Here is a 21,359-nt window from a genome sequence, read left to right as displayed (position 1 = left end):
TAAGTGAGACTCTACCATACTTGCAAGCAGGGCGATATTAGCGCTAGGCAGGACTGGGACAAATAAGAACCGGGGCCAAAGGGGCAGAACTGAGCTGGACCCAAACAAAGGCAGGTCCTGCGCAGCCTGATGTCCTGACCCATCGCCATCCAGTGCCTTCTCCTGGGTGACTTTGCCCAGTCCCCTTTGGAAGGCATTCACGTTAGTGCCTGCCATCGTTGTTTACTAGTATTTACTGTATTTCTACCCCATGTTTCCCCAAAAACAGGATTTGGGTGGATTACACATGAAAACAAGCACAATATAGGCAAAATACACAGAACATGGACATGGTTACATTATTAGCAGCATTAAAATCATTCAAAACCTACAGTTACAATGTTCAAAAGCATACAAAGCCATGAAAACAATAGAGGAATCTCTTACAAACCCTTTTCCGCTTAAGAGCCCTCATATGTCACTCGGTTGTGCATTTTCTGTAACTGCAACTGAATGTCTGGAAATCGTTGCTTCCTCCCGAAAACACCCAGCAGTTCTGATCAGATTTCCGGGGAAGGTTTGCCTTTTGCCCCCAAACATGCGAGTGTGTGTTTGCATGTTGCGTGTTTGAGAAACCGTGGCTGGGCATTCCTGCTGCAGGTGGTGGTGGTCGGGGACCAGAGTGCCGGGAAGACCAGCGTCCTGGAGATGATCGCCCAGGCACGGATCTTCCCACGCGGCTCCGGAGAGATGATGACCCGCTCCCCTGTGAAGGTGCGGAGGGGACCCCAAGGGATCAGGGCGCAGCTGGGGGCAGGGACCCTCGGCCTTCTCTTGACCGGTTGCCCTTCCTTCCCTTCCTGCCTTGGGCCCTTAGGTCACCCTGAGCGAAGGCCCCCACCACGTGGCCCTCTTCAAGGACAGCTCCCGGGAGTTTGACCTCACCAAGAAGGAGGACGTAAGTCACCACCGGGGCTTTGATTTGGGACTGGTATGGTCTGCACGGGTGGCGTGACTGAGGAACCCGGTGTAGAAGTACATCCATCGATGTTGCCCTCCAGCCCAGTGCCTTGCCTTAAGGAAGACTCTCTACAGAGGTGGTTCCAATGGCAAGAAGGGTCTCCCCGCATTGACAAAGGAGGAGGAAGGGGGCCCAGAATTGTAAAAGTCCAGATGCATCTGGAGGTTATTTTGATGGCTCTCCTGCTCCATTTCATTTGGAACATAGAATGGATGTGCCCTTTGGAAACTTCCTTTCTGTCTCTTGAATTAAAATAGAATGAATGCTGCAGGAGTCTGATGCAAATATCTTGATTCTTGTTTCCAATTTCTGATCTCTCTCTCTCTCTCTCTCTCTCTCTCTCTCTCTCTCTCTCTCTCTCTCTCTCTGTGGAGACAGCTGGCAGCCCTGCGGAATGAGATTGAGATCCGGATGCGGAAGAGCGTGAGCGAAGGCTGCACCGTCAGCGCAGAGGTGAGGCCTGGGCTGCTGCCTGGGGGTCTCTGCCCCCCATTTCCTCAGAGGTCTCCCCGGGGCCCCTTCCCAAACTGGCTTCCGGGGGCAGAGCCTCCAGCAGGGCGCTGAGTTTGTATTGCGGCGCAAGCCTCCCTCGTGTGCTCTCTCTTGCAGACCATCTCCCTCAGCGTGAAGGGGCCGGGCCTCCAGAGGATGGTGCTGGTGGACCTGCCGGGCGTCATCAGCGTGAGTGTGCAGCGGCACTTGGAGGGGCATCAGCGACCTCCTGGGAGCCTTGCAGTGTCCGTATAGGCTTCCTCTGCCTCAGTGTCCCTTGCCGAAGAGCAGAGCTCCAGCTGGTCCGTATTGCAAGTCCCAGGGAGAACGGCTCAGGATTTTTCTGGACAGAGTCTGCCTGGGAATCTGGTGGAGTCTCTTTCTTTTGGAGGCCTTTAAACAGCGGCTAGATGGCCGTTTGTTAGGAAGGATCGGATGGTGTCTCCCTGCATGGTGGAAGGGGGCTGGACTGGGCGGCCCTGGGGGGGGGGGGGGCTCTTGAACTCTAGGAGTCTGAGAGAGCCAGCCCCCTTCTGCCTTGCAGGGAGACACCATCCGATCCCGAGCCACAGTTTGAGGACAGCGTAATGAATCTATTACACTGTGTAACGTGATTTTTGTTCCTGGGTTATCAATGTCACTAGTTGGTTCTATCATAAAAACCTAGGAAAAGTTTATCAAACTGTTGTGGGAGGGAGGGACATTATCCTGCAGCACATTTTGCTCCAGTGTCTTAATATCTCATAGAGTCTCAACCAATTCAACCTAGGTTGTGGCAACCACAACAATGATGTTTCTGGAGTAGAATAACAACTTTCAAAGTAAGGGCCACACAGTTAAACAGAAAATAACATTTTTAAACCAAGAGCATTTTTTTCTAAATTTTGTTACATAATGTTATTTCCTGAACTAATATTCTCAAGATAAAAACTTAATTTCAGAGATTCGGATAACAAACTATAACGTGGACATTGTCAGCTCAGATAGTTACTGTACCATATGTTTATTGGTAACATAGTCTTACATCCCATGGTCAGGTTGTGCTTTCCTATCCCTTCTCAGGCTTCCCCTCCTCTGCCCTGAGATTCATAGCATCCCCTGCAGCCCACTCTCCACCATGTTCTCCCGTGGGAAAAACAACCTTTTAATGCCATCCCTCAGACTCAGACCAGGCCTACCGTATCTAGACCAGGCATAGGCAAACTGGGGCCCTCCCTCCAGGCGCTTTGGACTTCAACTACCACAACTCCTAAGAGCCAGAAGACGGTTAGGAATGGTGGGAGTTGAAGTCCAAACCACTTGGAGGGAGGGCCCAGGTTGGTCCATGCCTTGTCTAGAGTCACTGACCTGTTAGCGGCAAGGTGGCTGCCCACATCCTCCTTCCTTCCTTCCTTCCTTCCTTCCTTCCTTCCTTCCTTCCTTCCTTCCTTCCTTCCTTCCTTCCTTCCGTCCTTCTTTAATCCTCCACCGCTTTGCTTCAACGGAGGAGAGTGGGAAGGGGTCACACGTGAGGGATGCGTCTCCTGAGTCAGGACCCCGTTCCCTCCTTCCATGCTCCACACCCTCCTGCGTCTTCTTTTCCCAGACGGTGACTTCGGGGATGGCCCCCGACACGAAGGAGACCATCTTCAGCATCAGCAAGGCCTACATGCAGAACCCCAACGCCATCATCCTCTGCATCCAAGGTAAGCAGGGAGGCCCTTCTGCGGCGGGAGTGCATTGCCTTGGCTCTCGATGGGCCACAATCCTCGCTGCTGCAAACGGTGAGCGTTCCCAAGAAAAGTGATATTTGCATAATGATTTCCCTTGCAACTCATTGCAATGGGTTGCAAGGCAAATAGGCGCTTAAAACCCAAATCACATAAAACAAGCCTTTTCCCTCGTTTTAACTAGAAATCTACAACGGCGAACAAAATCAACACACAAAATGTACAAAACTCATAAACAAACATAAAAACTAAAATATTAATCTAACTAATCTACAGACATCACTCTGCCTGATGGTTTCTTTGTTTTGACTAGTCTAATCCCTTTAAGAAATGTTACATACTCACACTTCTGCCTTTAATGACACATTGCTAGCTCAAAAATCTCCCAATTATTCAGTCTCCTAATCTTACATTAATCACTAAATCCACAATCTCTGGAAGTTGGGCAGAGACATCTCCTCCACCAGCCTATTCCATTTGTGGGTCTTCGTTAACCCTCGTCCTGTCTTTCCAGACGGATCAGTGGACGCTGAGCGCAGCATCGTCACAGACCTGGTCAGCCAGATGGACCCTCAGGGCAAGAGGACCATCTTCGTCTTGACCAAAGTGGACCTTGCGGAGAAGAACGTGGCCAGTCCCAGCAGGGTGAGGAAGGCCGGAGGGGCAAGAAGAGATGGTTTTCTCCCATTGCTGCCCTTCGATTCTTCCAGAAAGACAAGGAAACATACTGGGGATCCAAAGGGGAAGCCTTGTTCTGGCAGCTGGGCTCGGCCGACAGTTAGACGTAGCGGACTGAGTCCATCCTCCCAGAAGCCAGGCTTGTTTTCCAGTTACGTGCTAGGGAATCATTTTCACGGAGGGCCTTGTGGATGCCTCCAAAGGGCCATTGGATCCGTGAATAGAGAATCTGTGGGCACACAGAGAGGGTCAACTCTTTATTTCTTTTACATAGTTTTTACCCAGTTTGGGTCCCCAGATGTGACTGAAGGACAATTCCCATCCCTTTTGATGACAGGCCAATGGAAATTGCGACCCAACAGAAACCGGTATCGAGCTCCTATTTTTTCAGGGAGTGCATAGAAAACTAAAATCTGGTTTGTTCCTTAGCTCTTGAGAAAGAAAAAAAAGGAACACACAGGCATAGTTTTATGGGCCCAACATCACATGGCCGAATTCCCTTTCCTCTGGTCCATGTTCGGAATCTGCCTTGCGCCCCCGGAGCTGCTCCTGTGCTGAGCCTCTCAGGGCTTTCTTTTCCACCAGGGCCCCCACCCCACCCCACCCAGGAAGCCCCTGTTTCTGTATGTCCTGAGAGCAGGCCCCAACCTCTGAGCATTTGGTGTTCAGCAAAATGGCCTTGCCTACCAAATGGAGCTTCCAGTTGCGCTGTGTGTTAAAGCGCTGAGCTGCTGAACTTGCAGACTGAAAGGTCCCAGGTTCAAATCCGAGGAGCGAAATGAGCGCCCGCTGTTAGCTACAGCTTCTGCCAGCCTAGCAGTTTGAAAACATGCCAATGTGAGTAGATCAATAGGTACCGCTCCAGCGGGAAGGTAACGGTGCTCCATGCAGTCATGCCTATGGCCACATGACCTTGGAGGTGTCTGCAGACAACTCCGGCTCTTCGGCTTAGAAATGGAGATGAGCACCAACCCCCAGAGTTGGTCACGACTGGACTTAACGTCAGGGGAAACCTTTACCTTTACTACCAAATGCTGGGTTCCAGATGTTAGCATGAATGGCTTTACATTCTGAACAAAGGAAATGCAGGCGTGAGCATCAAAGGAACTGCATGGCATCTTCCTTGTTTTTGCAGATCCAGCAGATAATTGAAGGCAAGCTCTTCCCCATGAAGGCTCTCGGCTATTTTGCAGTCGTCACCGGAAAAGGTCAGAGGGATTTCCCACTTGGACGTGTGTTGCACGTGTGGGGTGCCACTCAATTCTCACCTTTCTTTTTTGTTTCCTTTCTTTCTCCAGGAAATACTTCTGAGAGTATTGAATCTATTAAAGAGTACGAAGAGGAGTTTTTCCAGAACTCCAAACTACTAAAGTAAGCTTTTAGAAGTTGGTCTTGTGAGCTCAATGCCCCTCGCTGGGGCAGAATCCCCTTTGGCCTTTCTGGGTCACCGGCTCCTCACCCTTTGGTCCTCCAGGTGTTTGGGACTTCAATGCCCAGAAATCCCAGACAGATTGCCAGATGTCAGGTATTGTGGGAGCTGAAGCCCAAAACACCTGGAGGATCAAAGGCAGGGGACCACCGACCTGGGTGCTTCTGGTGTGCTTGGGAAATTTGGGACATGTTTCTGACTCCACCTGATGGTCTTTTGAGCTTGCCCCTGAACTGCTGCCTTTTGCTCTGGAGCTTTGGGGTAGTTTGTTCCTTCATGCCTTGCCTGTGGCCCAGGGTGCCTACAAATGCACCAACACTAAATCGTGAACTTACTTAAAATATTATGATTTTTGTGGGCATTTTTTTGTAACTCAATTGCATGGTTCTCAAGCGAGAACTTTGTAGCCGTGAGTAGAGATGGACAATAAATAAAACTATTATTATTATTATTATTATTATTATTATTATTATTATTATTACTACTACTACTACTACTACTACTAATTCGCATTATAATTCTAAGAACTTTTCGGCAGTTTTAAAAGACACTCTGAATGGGCAGCATATAATTAGGATTAGCATGCGAGGACTTGCTTTTGCTTCTTTGTGGTGGTGGATATCATGAAAATCATGCCCTGTTTTGATTTCTTTTTTCTCATCAGCTATCCTTATTGTTAGTGTAGTTTGGGTGTAGCCAGAAGCAATTCTTTTTCTTCCAGTGAGGCTCATGGAAGCCAAAGGGTGGACATGCCTGGTTAACTGTTGTTTTTTGCTCTCTTTTAAGCCTGTGTTGCAAGCCGCTTTGCATCCGAGCTTGAAGGACAGGCAGAAGGAGGCAGGCCTGGAAGCCCGCTGAGCGACCTGGGAGAAGCCTTATTCTCCCTCCGGAAGGCAAAGGCCAGGCTCCTCTGAAAAGACTTGCCAACAAAGCCTCCAGATAGGGCTGCCTTAGAGTTCACTTAGGTCCAAAATGACTTGGACCAGTTCTGCCCCTGACCCTTGTCCATTGCAGTAAATGGCTGAAAGGAATAAAAGGCGTTGTCCACCTCGGTCTGTATGACCTCCATCCCATTGCCAGTGCGCTTGCAGGGCTTTTGTCCTCTTTCTCCCGTGCAGGAACTGCATGCTGAAGGCCCACCAAGTGACCACCCGGAACCTGAGCCTGGCCGTCTCCGACTGCTTTTGGAAGATGGTCCGGGAGTCTGTGGAGCAGCAGGCGGATGCCTTCAAAGGTGACGGGACCAATGGGAAGCCACCACCCCCTTGAAAACATGGCCTCTCCTAAAAGCTGGAAGGGTCAGGCTCTGGAGTTCTTCCCAGGGCCCTCCTTGCATTATGCAGTCTGTGAGCTGCCCAGGGTCCGGCCTCTGAGCTAGGACAGCTGTGTGACCTCTGCCTTCCTAAGGCTTCCAGGAGAAAAAAACAGGACTTACCATTTTAGGTGCTCCCAAATGTATGTGCACCTCATCCAGGTTGCATTGGATCAGTAGGCAAGGGATGTGTATGTCTCTTGATTCTTCTCATTGCTGCACAGAGAAGATATGGAGAATCAGGGGGCTTAAGAAAAATGCAGAGATTGGTTTCAGCAAGGGTTGGGTGCAGGCACGGGGAAAGTTCGATGCTCCAGGTGTTTGGACTTCAACTCTCACCATTTTATCAGCCATTGAGGACGTTGAAGTCCAAAACACCTGGAGTTGGTCCATGCCTGTAATAAACCTTTGTTTTTAAGGGGATGCTGGGAGTTGTAGTCTGTCAATGTCTGGAAGGGTGCCTTTGGTTCCCAGAGCGTAAGCCTCCCAAATGACAGATTGGTTTCACTTCTGTTCTTCCCACAGCAACTCGCTTTAACTTAGAGACTGAATGGAAGAATAACTATCCCCGTTTGCGGGAACTGGACCGGGTGAGTAGCCTTCGTGGGCAGTTGTGGGGGATGGCGGTGGTCAAGGCTGTGGATGATACTCTCAAGGGACATCAAGGTGTTGTTGCGCCCCGAGTCCCCTTGGGTGAGAAGGGAGGGGTATAAATGCTGGAAATAAATGCTGCTGCAGCAGAGTTGGGGCCACTTTCTCAGTACTCCATAACTCTCAGCTTTCAGCTTTCACAGACATTTCCTTAAACTCCTCTACAACACAGCTGTGTCAGTCTGGGAAACCAGTATACAAAGGGATTTTGTAGCACCTTAGAGATTAATTGGGGAAAAGAAGTCACTTTCACATTTGAGGAAGTAGACTTAAACCTATGAAAACATACATCATCATTCTCACAGTTACTTCTAAGGTGTCAGAAGATCCCTTTGAAGGCTCCCCTCAGATGGTTTGCCTTCAGAGGCTGAGATTCTTATTCCCCACTCAGCCAAAATATATATAGTACTAGCTGTACCCGACCACGCGTTGCTGTGACGTAGTCCTTAATGGGGTTTTCTTCGTGGCATGGAAGGTGGCCTAAAGAGGATTCCCCGTAGGTATGAAGCAGCCAGCCTTGGATGCTGCAAGGTTATTCAATGGTATTGAAGTTGGGCAACAATGGAGTCCCTAGGTATGAAGCAGCCAGCCTTTGATGCTGCAAGGCTATTCAATGGTATTGAAGTTGGCCATCAATGGAGTCCCCTAGGTATGAAGCAGCCAGGCATTGATGCTGCAAGGCTATTCAATGGTATTGAAGTTGGCCATCAATGGAGTCCCCTAGGCATGAAGCAGCCAGGCTTTGATGCTGCAAGGCTATTCAATGGTATTGAAGTTGGGCAACAATGGAGTCCCCTAGGCATGAAGCAGCCAGGCTTTGATGCTGCAAGGCTATTCAATGGTATTGAAGTTGGGCAACAATGGAGTCCCCTAGGTATGAAGCAGCCAGGCATTGATGCTGCAAGGCTATTCAATGGTATTGAAGTTGGCCATCAATGGAGTCCCCTAGGCATGAAGCAGCCAGGCTTTGATGCTGCAAGGCTATTCAATGGTATTGAAGTTGGGCAACAATGGAGTCCCCTAGGTATGAAGCAGCCAGGCATTGATGCTGCAAGGCTATTCAATGGTATTGAAGTTGGCCATCAATGGAGTCCCCTAGGCATGAAGCAGCCAGGCTTTGATGCTGCAAGGCTATTCAATGGTATTGAAGTTGGGCAACAATGGAGTCCCCTAGGTATGAAGCAGCCAGCCTTTGATGCTGCAAGGCTATTCAATGGTATTGAAGTTGGGCAACAATGGAGTCCCCTAGGCATGAAGCAGCCAGGCATTGATGCTGCAAGGCTATTCAATGGTATTGAAGTTGGCCATCAATGGAGTCCCCTAGGCATGAAGCAGCCAGGCTTTGATGCTGCAAGGCTATTCAATGGTATTGAAGTTGGGCAACAATGGAGTCCCCTAGGTATGAAGCAGCCAGGCATTGATGCTGCAAGGCTATTCAATGGTATTGAAGTTGGCCATCAATGGAGTCCCCTAGGCATGAAGCAGCCAGGCTTTGATGCTGCAAGGCTATTCAATGGTATTGAAGTTGGCCATCAATGGAGTCCCCTAGGCATGAAGCAGCCAGGCTTTGATGCTGCAAGGCTATTCAATGGTATTGAAGTTGGGCAACAATGGAGTCCCCTAGGTATGAAGCAGCCAGCCTTTGATGCTGCAAGGCTATTCAATGGTATTGAAGTTGGGCAACAATGGAGTCCCCTAGGTATGAAGCAGCCAGGCATTGATGCTGCAAGGCTTTTCAATGGTATTGAAGTTGGCCATCAATGGAGTCCCCTAGGCATGAAGCAGCCAGGCTTTGATGCTGCAAGGCTATTCAATGGTATTGAAGTTGGGCAACAATGGAGTCCCCTAGGTATGAAGCAGCCAGCCTTTGATGCTGCAAGGCTATTCAATGGTATTGAAGTTGGGCAACAATGGAGTCCCCTAGGCATGAAGCAGCCAGGCATTGATGCTGCAAGGCTATTCAATGGTATTGAAGTTGGCCATCAATGGAGTCCCCTAGGCATGAAGCAGCCAAGCTTTGATGCTGCAAGGCTATTCAATGGTATTGAAGTTGGCCTGGAGGAGGTACCTGTGACTTCCTCGTCGTCGGTGTGGTTGGCTGGCGTTTTCTCTGAGTTGGTGAAGAAGCTGAGGAGGGTGCTCTGGTAAGAGATCCTGATGATGGCGGCGAGTGAGGGGAAGGAGGCAGCCAGACGGAGAAGCTGTGGCTCCGGCTCCCAGGGGGCGGGGCTTGCGAGCAGGGCGCGCGCGGGGAACAGCCGTTGTCGGCAGGCCGGGGAGTGACGTCATGGGAGGAGGGGTCACAGAGAGAGGGGAAAGGCAAAGCTGGGCATTCCCTCTCCCGCCCTTCTTTTGGAGGAGTGTGGGGTGAGTGGGTCCTGTGGAGGTTCTGACCCGATGTTTTGTTGTTTCAACCTGGAGGCGTGGATAATGGATTCTGTTGTCAAATTTGGAGTTTGGAGGGTGTTTAGTTTTGTTGTTTTGCTCGGTGCCCGAATTCCATCACTCTTTTATATATATAGATAGCATAGTGTAATGTGGATATTAAGATGCAAGATAAAGGTAAAGGTTTCCCCGTGACATGAAGTCCAGTCGTGTCCGACTCGGGGTTGGTGCTCATCTCCATTTCTAAGCCGAAGAGCCGGCGTTGTCCACAGACGCCTCCAGGGTCATGTGGCCACTGGCATGACTGCATGGAGCGCCTTTACCTTCCCGCCAGAGCAGTACCTATTGATCTCACATTTGCATGTTTTCGAACTGCTAGGTTGGCAGAAGCTGGGGCTAACAGCAGGAGCTCCCCCCGCTCCCCGGAATTGAACTGCCAACCTTTTGGTCAGCAAATTCAGCAGCTCAACAATTTAATCCGCTGCACCCATTAAGGTGTATGCCTGTGTAATTATATCATTATATTGGCCTGGATTGTTTTAAGTATATAGGGAGGAAACATGGTAAAATTGCCCCAAGTCTCTTGTATGTGTGTTCATGTGTGTGTGTGTGTGTATCTATATCTCTATATCTCTGTATCTGTATCTATATAGATATAGATATGGGGTGACTCTCAGCCTGGCCTCAGAGGGTCATTGAGGAGAAAGTGGGGAGGAGCAACACAGTGTCCACGGCCTTGAGGTTATTGCAAGGACAGTGGGACAGAAATGTAAAAAATGGAGAAATGGGCTGTTCTCATGACCAGCCATGTTTATACTGTTTCTTCTTGTTTTCCACCTTGTTTTTGTTATTTTGCCATATACCCGTGTGGCCCTCTAGAAATGAAAGTGAGGGCAGTGGCTTCTCTCTTCTGTCCATCCTCCGTCAGTTCTGGGCTCCTTGGTTGTGATTGTCACTGGCCTTGTTGAGAGACCTTGTTGAGTGACATGCAATTTGGGCAGAAGAGTTGGAGGGTCAGGGTGGAGACCGTGCAGCAGAAACCGAACTTTGCAGGAGTAACGACAACTCTCTTTTTCATTTTCCCTTTAGAATGAATTGTTCGAAAAGGCCAAGAACGAGATCCTTGACGAAGTCATAAGCTTGAGCCAGGTGACGCCAAAGCACTGGTACAGTCATGCCTTGGTTTATCTTTTCCTCCTTCTCTTTTGTTGAGGTTTTGCTGGGGATCTGGTGGGTTGCGCTGAGAAGCAGAGGGGCTGCCGTAAATTCCCTGTGATCCTCCCAAGATGTGGTGCCTTTCTCTCAGCCCATCAAGGGCCATCCAGCCCAGCCCTCATTTGCCAGGCAGGAGACTCCATGGAAACAGGTTCAGCATCCCCTTCTCTGGAATTCCAAAAAACTCCACAAAGTTTTTTTAAAAAGGTGGCTGAGAGAGTGACACCTCTAATTTCTGAGGGTTCGGTGTACACAAAGTTCGTTTCAGGCACAACATTATTTAAAAGCTACATATAGAAGTCAAAGTATGTATGTAGGTTGGTTGGTTGATGAGTTTGTTTGATCCACAAAGGCTTCTCCATGGTGTGATGGATCTGGACCAAACATGGCACACAGACCCTTCATTGTCCAGCTTAAATTACTGGCAGGGTTTCAAGTGAAAGTTTGGTCCCTTTTGGAGGCATGGCCCCAAAAACTAACAAAATATGTGCGCAATGCTCAGAAGCAACCACAAGAGAGCAGTATATAGACAGAAAGGGAGAGGCAATAAACTGAAAGAGGATGTGCATGTCAGCATGGTGTATGGAATTGCCTTGAGGCTATGCGCATAAAGTGTGCATGAAGCATAAATGAATTTTGTGTTTAGAGTTGGGTTCCATCTCCAAGATATCTCATTCCAAAATTGGGGGTAGAGCAGGGAGTCCCAAACACTTCTGGCCCAGAGTATTCTGGATGGTGATGAGAATAATGGTGATGATAAAATGGACTGAGTCCATGAAAGATTATGCTAGGAAACCTTTTTCAAAGCTGCTCCTGGTCTCCTTTATCACTCTTCAGTTGTGCAGACGTGTGCTTTGGAAGCTCCTCTCGGTTTTTTCTTCAACAAAAAGAAACCCCAGACAGTAAGCAGTGAGTCCTTGAATCTGCAAGGCTGCATCCACACTCATCTCCAAAAAACAGGAGTTCTTTCTTTCTCCCACCCTGGACATCATTCCACATGTACTAGTTTTCAACAGACCTCACAACCTCTGAGGATGCCTGCCACAGATGTGGGCGAAATGTCAGGAGAGAATGCTTCTGGAACATGGCCAGGCTGCCTGGAAAACTCACAGCAACCCAAATAGAAAGTTTAGATTCTGTGTTACGAAGGCAGCCTGTGAATCTGTGTTTACAAAGGACTCAGCTGTAACAGATTAACTTGCTCTGCGTCAGAGCTTAACAGGAACCATGGTTTGGCTGAAGACAGAAGCATCTTTGCTTCCCGGTTCCCAAAAACCATTCCTACTTTTTCTTCTTTTAAACTTTGGAACCATATTTAAGCTCTCATAAAAAGGTCTCCCAAGATTTAAGACATCAATCCCAAGAAGGGGGGCTGGTCTGGGCCCATCTGGCCTTGTTTGGCGAGGTTGGATTCCCCGTTGTCCGGTGGAGGGTGAAAAGGCCAGAGTGTGCGCTGGCCCTCATTCCCTTTACGAAGCAGCGACGCACGGGCTCTTTGGGAGGAAGGATTAAGGTTTTCTCACTTCTGAGAAATCTTGTGCGCTTTTTCCCCATTTGTCAAAATAGGATGCACACTTTTCCTTCCTTTCCTTTCCATTTGTCAAGTCATCTGTGAGAAGGGCTGTTCGGCAGTGGAACTCTCTCTCTGCCCCAAGGGAGTGTGGTGGGGGCTCCTTCTTTGGAGGCTTTGAAGCAGAGGCTGGATGGCCGTCTGTCGGGAGTGCTTTGAATGCGATTTCCTGCTTCTTGGCAGAATGGGGTTGGACTGGATGGCCCGTGAGGTCTCTTCCAACTCTATGATTCTATGATTCTACGTGGCCCCATTCCCAGTCCACCCACTTCTTCATGGAAACACCTTGAACCCTTTCTTCTCATGTTAAAACCACCCATCATTCCAAGAAAAATAAAATGAAATTCCTTGCTTAACGAGGTTTTGCTGTGGCATTAGTTTTCTAACAAGCAGTTTTCTCATATACTCCAAACCCCCCTTACATATACATATATGAATGTTAAAGCATATAAAATGTGTCTGTAGCAGGCATGGGCACACTTTGGCTCTTTCTCCAGGTGTTTTGGACTTCAACTCCCACAAGTCCTAACAGCCTACCGGCTGCCCATGCCTGGTACATAGCTATGGCTAAATATATTATGATGAGACGCAAGAAGACCAAAGCATGTTTAACGTAGCTGTAGTAGCCAGTGTGGTTACACACAGCGGAAACACAGGGCAGGGCCACATCAGAGGACCCTGACACATGCCATCTTGAGAGTTGGGGGCCTGGGAGGAGGAGGAGGAGGGAAGAGAGCCTTCCATAAAGGAAGGAAGAAAGACCAGATCTCACAAGAAAGTCATGGAGCCCTTCCATGGCTTTGCTTCAAGGGAGCCGCGGGCTGTGTCTCTAGGCCACTCACGGCGACAGAGCCTGACCTTCTGTCCTCCTCTTCTTCCTCACCAGGGAGGACATGCTGCAGCAGTCCCTGTGGGAGAGGGTCTCCACCCACGTGATAGAAAACATCTACCTTCCGGCCGCGCAGACCATGAACTCGGGGACCTTCAACACCACCGTGGACATCAAGCTCAAGCAGTGGACGGACAAGCAGCTGCCCAACAAAGCCGTGGAGGTGAGCCTTCTGGGTCGTGGGCCGCTTTCCTGCCTTGGGACCTGTAGGTGGACCAGAGGTGGCTGGAAGCTTCCTTCTGGATAGAAAGGATGTGTAGTTCTAATGCAGTCGTTACCAGTGTCTGGTCCTCCGGGTATTGTGGATGGTCGCTCCCAGCTTCCCTGATCATTGGCTAAATTGGAGCAGGGGCTTCTGGGAGCTGGTGCTCAAAACAGATCACAAAAGCGTCCTTTGTGTGCTCCTCATGGCCCAAGAACTGTCACGACCCAGGCTGCAGAGCACCAATAACCATACACAGAGGCCAGAATCTATCTAATAACTTTATTGTAGGAATATATAAAGTTAATAAAAATAAGTGTAGAAAATAGTCCAGAATTAGACCTTTCAGGAACGGTCAGAATTAGTCCAAAAAAGCAATGTCCAATAAGAATTATTAAGGTCCAAAGTTGTAATCCAATAACCGAAACACTCACTTTGCCAAGCAAAGTGAGGGGAGATGACAAGGTCCTTTAGTCCATGAAACTTGAGCGAGGCTAGGAAATAACTTGATACTTGAAACAAGGCTTGAACGTGGAACAAGGTAACTAAGAACAAGAACAAGGTCCGTGGAATAACTTGATAAATCCGTGGAACAAGGCAAGGATTGATCCTGGGAAACAAGGCAAAGTCCGTAGATAAACAAAGGCTGGGAAGCAAGGCGAAGGCTGGATAGCAAGGCAAGGCTTGAGCAGGAGCGAGGCTTGAACCGGAGCGCGCTGTCCAGACACAACTCGCTCCGTAGGCTGACGAATTGACTCCGCGAAGTTACTACGCGGGTAAAACACCTAAATAGAGTCTAGCTTTCCCGCCGAAGCAGTTCTCTGGGAATCAGAACCGAAAGCTAACTCTGAGACCAGATGTGAGACTCCCCAAAGATTCTCACGAGAAGCAGTCTTAATTGGCCACATTCTTAGCTGCAATCCTCGCACTCCTGCGCGAAGCTGAATCCAAACTTCTCTGTTGTTTACAAAACTCCCGGCGCAAGAATACGGGAGAAGTAGGCTCTGGGCTTGTTTGACATACTTCTGGGAGACAACTTTCTTGCAGGTGCAAGGTTCCCAGATCTGCCTGGGAAAGATCTGGCTGAGAGGAATCCAGTTCAGACTGGGAAGGTAAAAAACCCAAGTTTTCATCTTCATCAGGAATTACAATGTCCTGAGCAGGACTACAAGGCCCATGGGTCATCACACTATCCCCCTCCTCAAGGCCCCTCCCAAACTGGGGTCCTCTCCCCGAGGCGCGAGGTCGCGGTTTGGTGGGATAGGTCTGATGAAAGCGACGGGTTAGATCAGGAGCATGGACTGTGGAGGCGTCTTCCCAAGAGCGTTCCTCAGGGCCAAAACCCACCCAGTCAATGAGATATTGTAGGCGGCGGCGGTGAAAGCGAGAATCCAAAATGTCCTCAACCTCGAACTCCTCCTCCCCATTCATCAAAACAGGAGGGGGGGCCGGTTGGTCTGTATCAGGTCGCACACCATCCGCCGGAAGGAGCAGGGAACGGTGAAACACTGGGTGAATGCGCATTGAACGCGGAAGTTGGAGTTTGAAAGTCACGGGGTTAAATTGCGCCACCACTGGATAGGGACCAATGAAACGGGCATCTAACTTCCGGCAAGGGCGGTGGGAGGGCAGAAAGCGAGTGGACAGGAAAACCCGATCTCCTACCTTGATTTCGGGGCCCGGCTGGCGATGTTTGTCAGCGTGGCGTTTATAGTCCTCCTTGGCTTGGTCCAGTTGCTGGAGCAAAAGTTGTTGCACCGCTGTGAGTTCCTGCAGCCAATCCTCTGCTGCGGGAACCTCTGAAGTTTCAATGACAGGGGGAAAGAAACGTGGATGGAAGCCGTAGTTTGCAAAGAACGGCGTTTCTTTTGTAGAAGCTTGAACTCCATTGTTGTAGGCAAACTCAGACAGTGGTAACAGAGAAGCCCAATTGTCCTGTTGATAGTTTACATAACAGCAAAGATACTGCTCCAAAGTGGCATTGGTGCGCTCCGTTTGCCCATCTGTTTGGGGATGATGAGCTGAAGATAAGCGAGAGTCTATGCCCAATAGTTTTTGTAGTGCCTTCCAAAAACGAGAGGTGAATTGAGATCCACGGTCTGTGACTAAACTCTTGGGCAATCCATGTAGTCTGAAAACATGTTGAAGAAATAGATCCGCAGTTTCCTTGGCCGTGGGGAGGCCTTCGCAGGGAATGAAATGGGCTAACTTGGTGAAAAGGTCCACCACCACTAAGATCGTGGTGAATCCACAGGAAGGTGGTAGGTCAGTGATGAAATCCGCGGAAATTATTTCCCATGGGCGAGATGGGGTAGGAAGGGGGTGTAAAAGCCCTGAGGGCTTCTCCCTTCGTATCTTGGAGCGCTGGCATACTGGGCAGGTGTTGACATATTTTTCCACATCCTTGCGGATCTTGGGCCACCAAAAATCCCTTAGGATCAAATGCATAGTTTTAAATAGTCCGAAGTGTCCTGCTGGTTTGCAGTCATGACACAGACGAAGCGTTTTTTCCCTGCCCGGTCCGGGTGGGATATAAACATGATTTCTATAGCAGAGCAGCCCATCTTTAAGCGAAAAGGGAAAGTGCAGACCTTGGCGAAGTTGGTCCTGCGCCCAGGCATCTGCTTGCTGACTAGCCCTGATTTCTTGAGCACAGATGGGTCCTGGAGTAGGGGAAGTTGAACCAATGGGAATGGATTTGGTGTTCCCCACCGTGAGCGTGGCAAAGTTCTCGGGTTGTAGCAGTTGGGATTCAAAGGTCTCCTTGCGTCCTGCAGCGTATTCCGGTTTACGTGACAGGGCGTCTGCTTGCTTGGTTTGGGCTGGGGTCACATAATGGATCTGGAAGTTGAAACGTTCAAAGAATAAAGCCCAACGTTGCTGCCTCTGATTTAGTTTGCGGGCAGTTCTTAGATGTTCTAGATTACGATGATCAGTGTGGACTTCAATGGGAAATTTGGCCCCTTCTAGCCAATGTCTCCAAGTTTCAAAGGCTGCCTTTATGGCCAGTAGTTCTTTTTCCCAAATGGTGTAATTCCTCTCTGGTGTGGTTAGTTGACGAGAATAAAAGGCACAGGGATGGAGGTGATCTCCCACCGGTTGTAAGAGTACAGCCCCAATTGCCACATCAGAGGCGTCCGCTTGCACCACAAAAGGGGTTCCAGGATTTGGGTGCTGTAGAATTGGCTGGGAGGTGAATAGTTTCTTTAGTTGCTGGAACCCTTTCTCTGCTTGATCAGTCCAGCGGAAAGGCTGTTTTCCACGGATGCAGCTAGTGATGGGGTCGGACCAGCGGGCAAAATCTGGAATGAACTTGCGGTAATAGTTCGCGAACCCCAAGAAACGCTGTACCTCTTTCTTGTTAGTTGGCGCCCGCCATTCCAATACTGCTGAAACCTTGGCTGGATCCATGGAAAGTCCTAGAGGCGAGATGCGGTAACCAAGGAAATCTACCTCTTGTAGATCAAAGGCGCATTTTTCCAGCTTGGCATAAAGTCCATGGTCCCGCAAGCGTTGTAACACCATTTTGACGTGGTTCTCATGTTCTGATTGTGATCTAGAAAACACCAAAAAATCGTCCAAGTAGATTATCAAGAACCTGTCTAGATAGTCCTGAAAAATGTCATTGACAAAATGCTGGAACGTTGCGGGGGCTCCGCATAAACCGAAATTCATAACTCGGGACTCGAATAGTCCGAATTTGGTCTGGAAGGCGGTCTTCCACTCGTCTCCTTCCCTGATACGAACTAAGTTGTAAGCCCCCCGAAGATCCAGCTTGGTGTAAACCTTGGCTCCTCGAAGCCGATCCAGTAGATCCGAGATTAAGGGCAGGGGGTAGCTGTTCCGCTTGGTGATATTGTTCAATGCTCTGTAGTCCACCACCAAGCGTAGTTCCCCTGACTTCTTCTTCACAAACATCACTGGGGAGGCGGCTGGGGATTGAGAGGGTCTGATGAATCCCTTGCGAAGGTTTGTCTCTAGGAATTCCCTGAGAGCTTCTTGCTCTGGTTCAGTCAGGGAGTAGAGATGCCCTCGCGGGATCGGGGCCCCCTCCACCAAGTCAATGGCACAGTCATAAGGTCTATGTGGGGGTAATTTTTCGGCTTCTTTCTCATTGAATACATCCCAATACTCGGAGTACTTCTTTGGCAAGGTGATGATGGGCTCGGTGTCTGTGGCATGGCATACCTTGGCTACGAGGCAATGGTTTTGGCAGTACGGTGAAGCAAACTGCAGTTCTCTGTTGGACCAGGAGATGTTAGGGTCGTGGAGAGTCAGCCATGGAATTCCCAAAATCACAGGGAAATGGGGGACCTCGGTAACAAAGAAGGAAATCTCTTCCATATGTTCCCTTATCCACATCCTGGTGGGTTCCGACCACTGACTTACGGGGCCCGTCTTGAGGGGACGGCCGTCTATGGCTTGCACCACACGGGCATTCTTGAAATCATGATATTGTAATCCCAGAGAGTCGGCATACTCTCTATCGATGAAATTGTTGGTAGCTCCAGAGTCTATCATGGCGTGGATCATGACGGGTCCCCTTTTTGCTGACCATAATGTAACCACGAGAAGGAACAGGACCCCGGTTGGCGGCTCTTGGATGGATTTTTTGACCGGGTTGGCGAGCCTCTCTACACCCGGTCGTTGGCTTCCCCCGCCGGCTGTGTGCCAGTCGGCTCAGACGCCTTCGTCTCCGTGGAGGACGCCGCCGCAAGACGGGCGGCAGGCTTCCCTTTGGCTGGGCACTCTCTGGCGAAGTGGCCCCCGTTCCCGCAGTACCAGCAGAGGTTTAAGCGTTGACGACGGGCCTTCTCGGCGGCATCTAGTCTGGGACGCACATTGCCCAACTGCATCGGCACCTCCTCGCCTCCTCTGGGGTATGGGGTTGGCGGTGGGGGTCTCCACACCGGACGTGGCTGAACGCTGGCGGGAGCGGGGGGTTTTGCCCCGGCTCTACTGCCCTGGCCTCGAACCCACTGTTTCCTGTTGGCAATCATGACTTCAGCCCGTAAACATTGATCAATGAGTGCCTCGAGGGTCTGGGGAGGATCCACCTTGGAGATTTCTTCCAGCATTTCAATGTTGAGACCCTCCCGGAATTGTCCCCTGAGGGCTACATCGTTCCAGCCGGTGTTGTGGGCCAGCACTCGGAACTCGGCTATATACTGAGACATAGGTCTGTCTCCTTGGAAAAGGCGACGGAGTTTGTGACCGGCTGCCTCCAAATTGTCCTCGATTCCCCAAGTCTCCTTGAGGTGGTCCAAGAAGTGTTGCGCTGATCTTAGGTGTGGAGAGGCTTGGTCGAACAGTGCCGTCGCCCAGCTGGCCGCTGGCCCGTCTAGAAGACTGTAAACCCATGCCACTTTGATGTCTTCTTGGGGAAACTCGGCAGCACGGGCCTCCAGATAAGCTTGACATTGGCGACGGAAGACATGAACCTTAGAAGCTTCTCCAGTAAACTTGGTTGGCAACGCCATGGCCGGAAGACGAACTCCGCGTTCCTTCAAACCCCTTATTTCTCCATCCTGTGCATTGAGCTTATCACGGATTCGGTCCACCTCTTCCTTGTCGATGGTGTAGGTAATCGGCTGGCCGCTCGGCCCAGGTACGACTCCGGTAGACATTCTGGCCGAGGTTAATTGGTGCTTAGGGTGGCGGAGTCAAACTGTCACGACCCAGGCTGCAGAGCACCAATAACCATACACAGAGGCCAGAATCTATCTAATAACTTTATTGTAGGAATATATAAAGTTAATAAAAATAAGTGTAGAAAATAGTCCAGAATTAGACCTTTCAGGAACGGTCAGAATTAGTCCAAAAAAGCAATGTCCAATAAGAATTATTAAGGTCCAAAGTTGTAATCCAATAACCGAAACACTCACTTTGCCAAGCAAAGTGAGGGGAGATGACAAGGTCCTTTAGTCCATGAAACTTGAGCGAGGCTAGGAAATAACTTGATACTTGAAACAAGGCTTGAACGTGGAACAAGGTAACTAAGAACAAGAACAAGGTCCGTGGAATAACTTGATAAATCCGTGGAACAAGGCAAGGATTGATCCTGGGAAACAAGGCAAAGTCCGTAGATAAACAAAGGCTGGGAAGCAAGGCGAAGGCTGGATAGCAAGGCAAGGCTTGAGCAGGAGCGAGGCTTGAACCGGAGCGCGCTGTCCAGACACAACTCGCTCCGTAGGCTGACGAATTGACTCCGCGAAGTTACTACGCGGGTAAAACACCTAAATAGAGTCTAGCTTTCCCGCCGAAGCAGTTCTCTGGGAATCAGAACCGAAAGCTAACTCTGAGACCAGATGTGAGACTCCCCAAAGATTCTCACGAGAAGCAGTCTTAATTGGCCACATTCTTAGCTGCAATCCTCGCACTCCTGCGCGAAGCTGAATCCAAACTTCTCTGTTGTTTACAAAACTCCCGGCGCAAGAATACGGGAGAAGTAGGCTCTGGGCTTGTTTGACATACTTCTGGGAGACAACTTTCTTGCAGGTGCAAGGTTCCCAGATCTGCCTGGGAAAGATCTGGCTGAGAGGAATCCAGTTCAGACTGGGAAGGTAAAAAACCCAAGTTTTCATCTTCATCAGGAATTACAATGTCCTGAGCAGGACTACAAGGCCCATGGGTCATCACAAGAACTGCATTTTGGCCACTTGGATATCAGGAATCCCCTCAGTGACATATCTGTGCTACTTTAAGCTCTCCGTGCAAGTCCCTTCCAAGGTTAGGGCTCGAAAATGAGCCGCAACCTGGAGGACATCTTTGGGCGGACACGCCTTTTCACTCTTGGGATTTTACGTGCTCCCTCACAGGAGGGCACGTTGAGAAGAATCCCACCTTGGGAGCTCTGTGGCGCCCCTGATGCCCACCTTTAGCTCTCCCAACGATGGCAGGACTGTTGGTTCATGTTCTGGAAACCTTCTGACTTGGCCAGTTAGAAGGTCCAGGACCATTCCCTGGCCATGAGAGGCCACCCGATTAAACTAAACGTGTGTGGTCCATTGGGTGGGCCACTGTTCCTGAAGGGCGGTCCTTGTCGTCCCGGGCGCAGGTGGCCTGGGGGACGCTGCAGGAGGAGTTTTCCCGCTTCATGACGGAGGAGAAGAGCAAGGAGCACGACGACATCTTCGACAAGCTCAAGCAGGCGGTCAAGGAGGAGAGCATCAAGCGGCACAAGTGGAACGAGGGCGCAGAGGACAGCCTGGTCAGTGTCAGAACTGCTTCTCTTGACGGGCAGCCCAGGCATCCCAGGAAGGAGGGAGGGAGGGAGGGCGGAGGGGGCCCTTATCCCCATGGTTCCTCTCTGGGTGTCCAGGTTGCTGCTGCTGCTGCCCGAGTGAACCTCGAACTGCAGAGAAAAAATGCTGAAACACAATAAATAATAATACAGTAGAGTCTCACTTATCCAAGCTAAGCAGGCCAGCAGAACCTTGGATAAGGGAATATCTTGGGTAATAAGGAGGGATTAAGGAAAAGCCTATTAAGCATCAAATTAGGTTATGATTTTACAAATTAAGCACCAAAACATCATGTTATACAACTAATTTGACAGAAAAAGTAGTTCAATACGCAGTAATGTTATGTTGTAATTACTGTATTTAGGAATTTAGCACCAAAATATCACAATATATTGAAAACATTGACTACAAAAATGGCTTGGATAATCCAGAGACTTGGATAAGCGAGGCTTGGATAAGTGAGACTCTACTGTAATAATAATTATAATTATAATGATAATAATGCTTTATTTTTGGGCCACCCTATCTCCCTAAAATTTTTAAAACAGAACTTATTTAAAAAGATGAAATACTCTTTAGAAAT

At 49.5% G+C, this 21,359-nt stretch overlaps 1 protein-coding gene across 5 annotated transcripts in view; it reads left to right on the top strand.

Annotated features, from left to right (window-relative positions):
* Positions 1–21,359, top strand: part of opa1 (OPA1 mitochondrial dynamin like GTPase) — a 64,988-nt gene that overhangs the window by 19,934 nt on the left and 23,695 nt on the right. For all 5 annotated transcript variants that reach the window (XM_062977550.1, XM_062977548.1, XM_062977549.1 and 2 more), the window contains 13 exons: positions 640–753; positions 857–937; positions 1,379–1,453; positions 1,610–1,681; positions 3,078–3,177; positions 3,716–3,846; positions 5,015–5,087; positions 5,178–5,250; positions 6,427–6,542; positions 7,146–7,210; positions 10,746–10,822; positions 13,328–13,493; positions 20,590–20,742. In XM_062977550.1, the coding sequence (XP_062833620.1) occupies positions 640–753; positions 857–937; positions 1,379–1,453; positions 1,610–1,681; positions 3,078–3,177; positions 3,716–3,846; positions 5,015–5,087; positions 5,178–5,250; positions 6,427–6,542; positions 7,146–7,210; positions 10,746–10,822; positions 13,328–13,493; positions 20,590–20,742 (1,296 nt within the window). The remainder of the gene's footprint in view (positions 1–639; positions 754–856; positions 938–1,378; positions 1,454–1,609; positions 1,682–3,077; positions 3,178–3,715; positions 3,847–5,014; positions 5,088–5,177; positions 5,251–6,426; positions 6,543–7,145; positions 7,211–10,745; positions 10,823–13,327; positions 13,494–20,589; positions 20,743–21,359) is intronic.

This window comes from Anolis carolinensis, chromosome 3 (assembly GCF_035594765.1).
Source record: "Anolis carolinensis isolate JA03-04 chromosome 3, rAnoCar3.1.pri, whole genome shotgun sequence".
Taxonomy (NCBI): Eukaryota; Metazoa; Chordata; class Lepidosauria; order Squamata; family Dactyloidae; genus Anolis; species Anolis carolinensis.
Note: the sequence above shows the minus strand (reverse complement) of the source record. Positions and strands in the feature narration are given on the sequence as shown.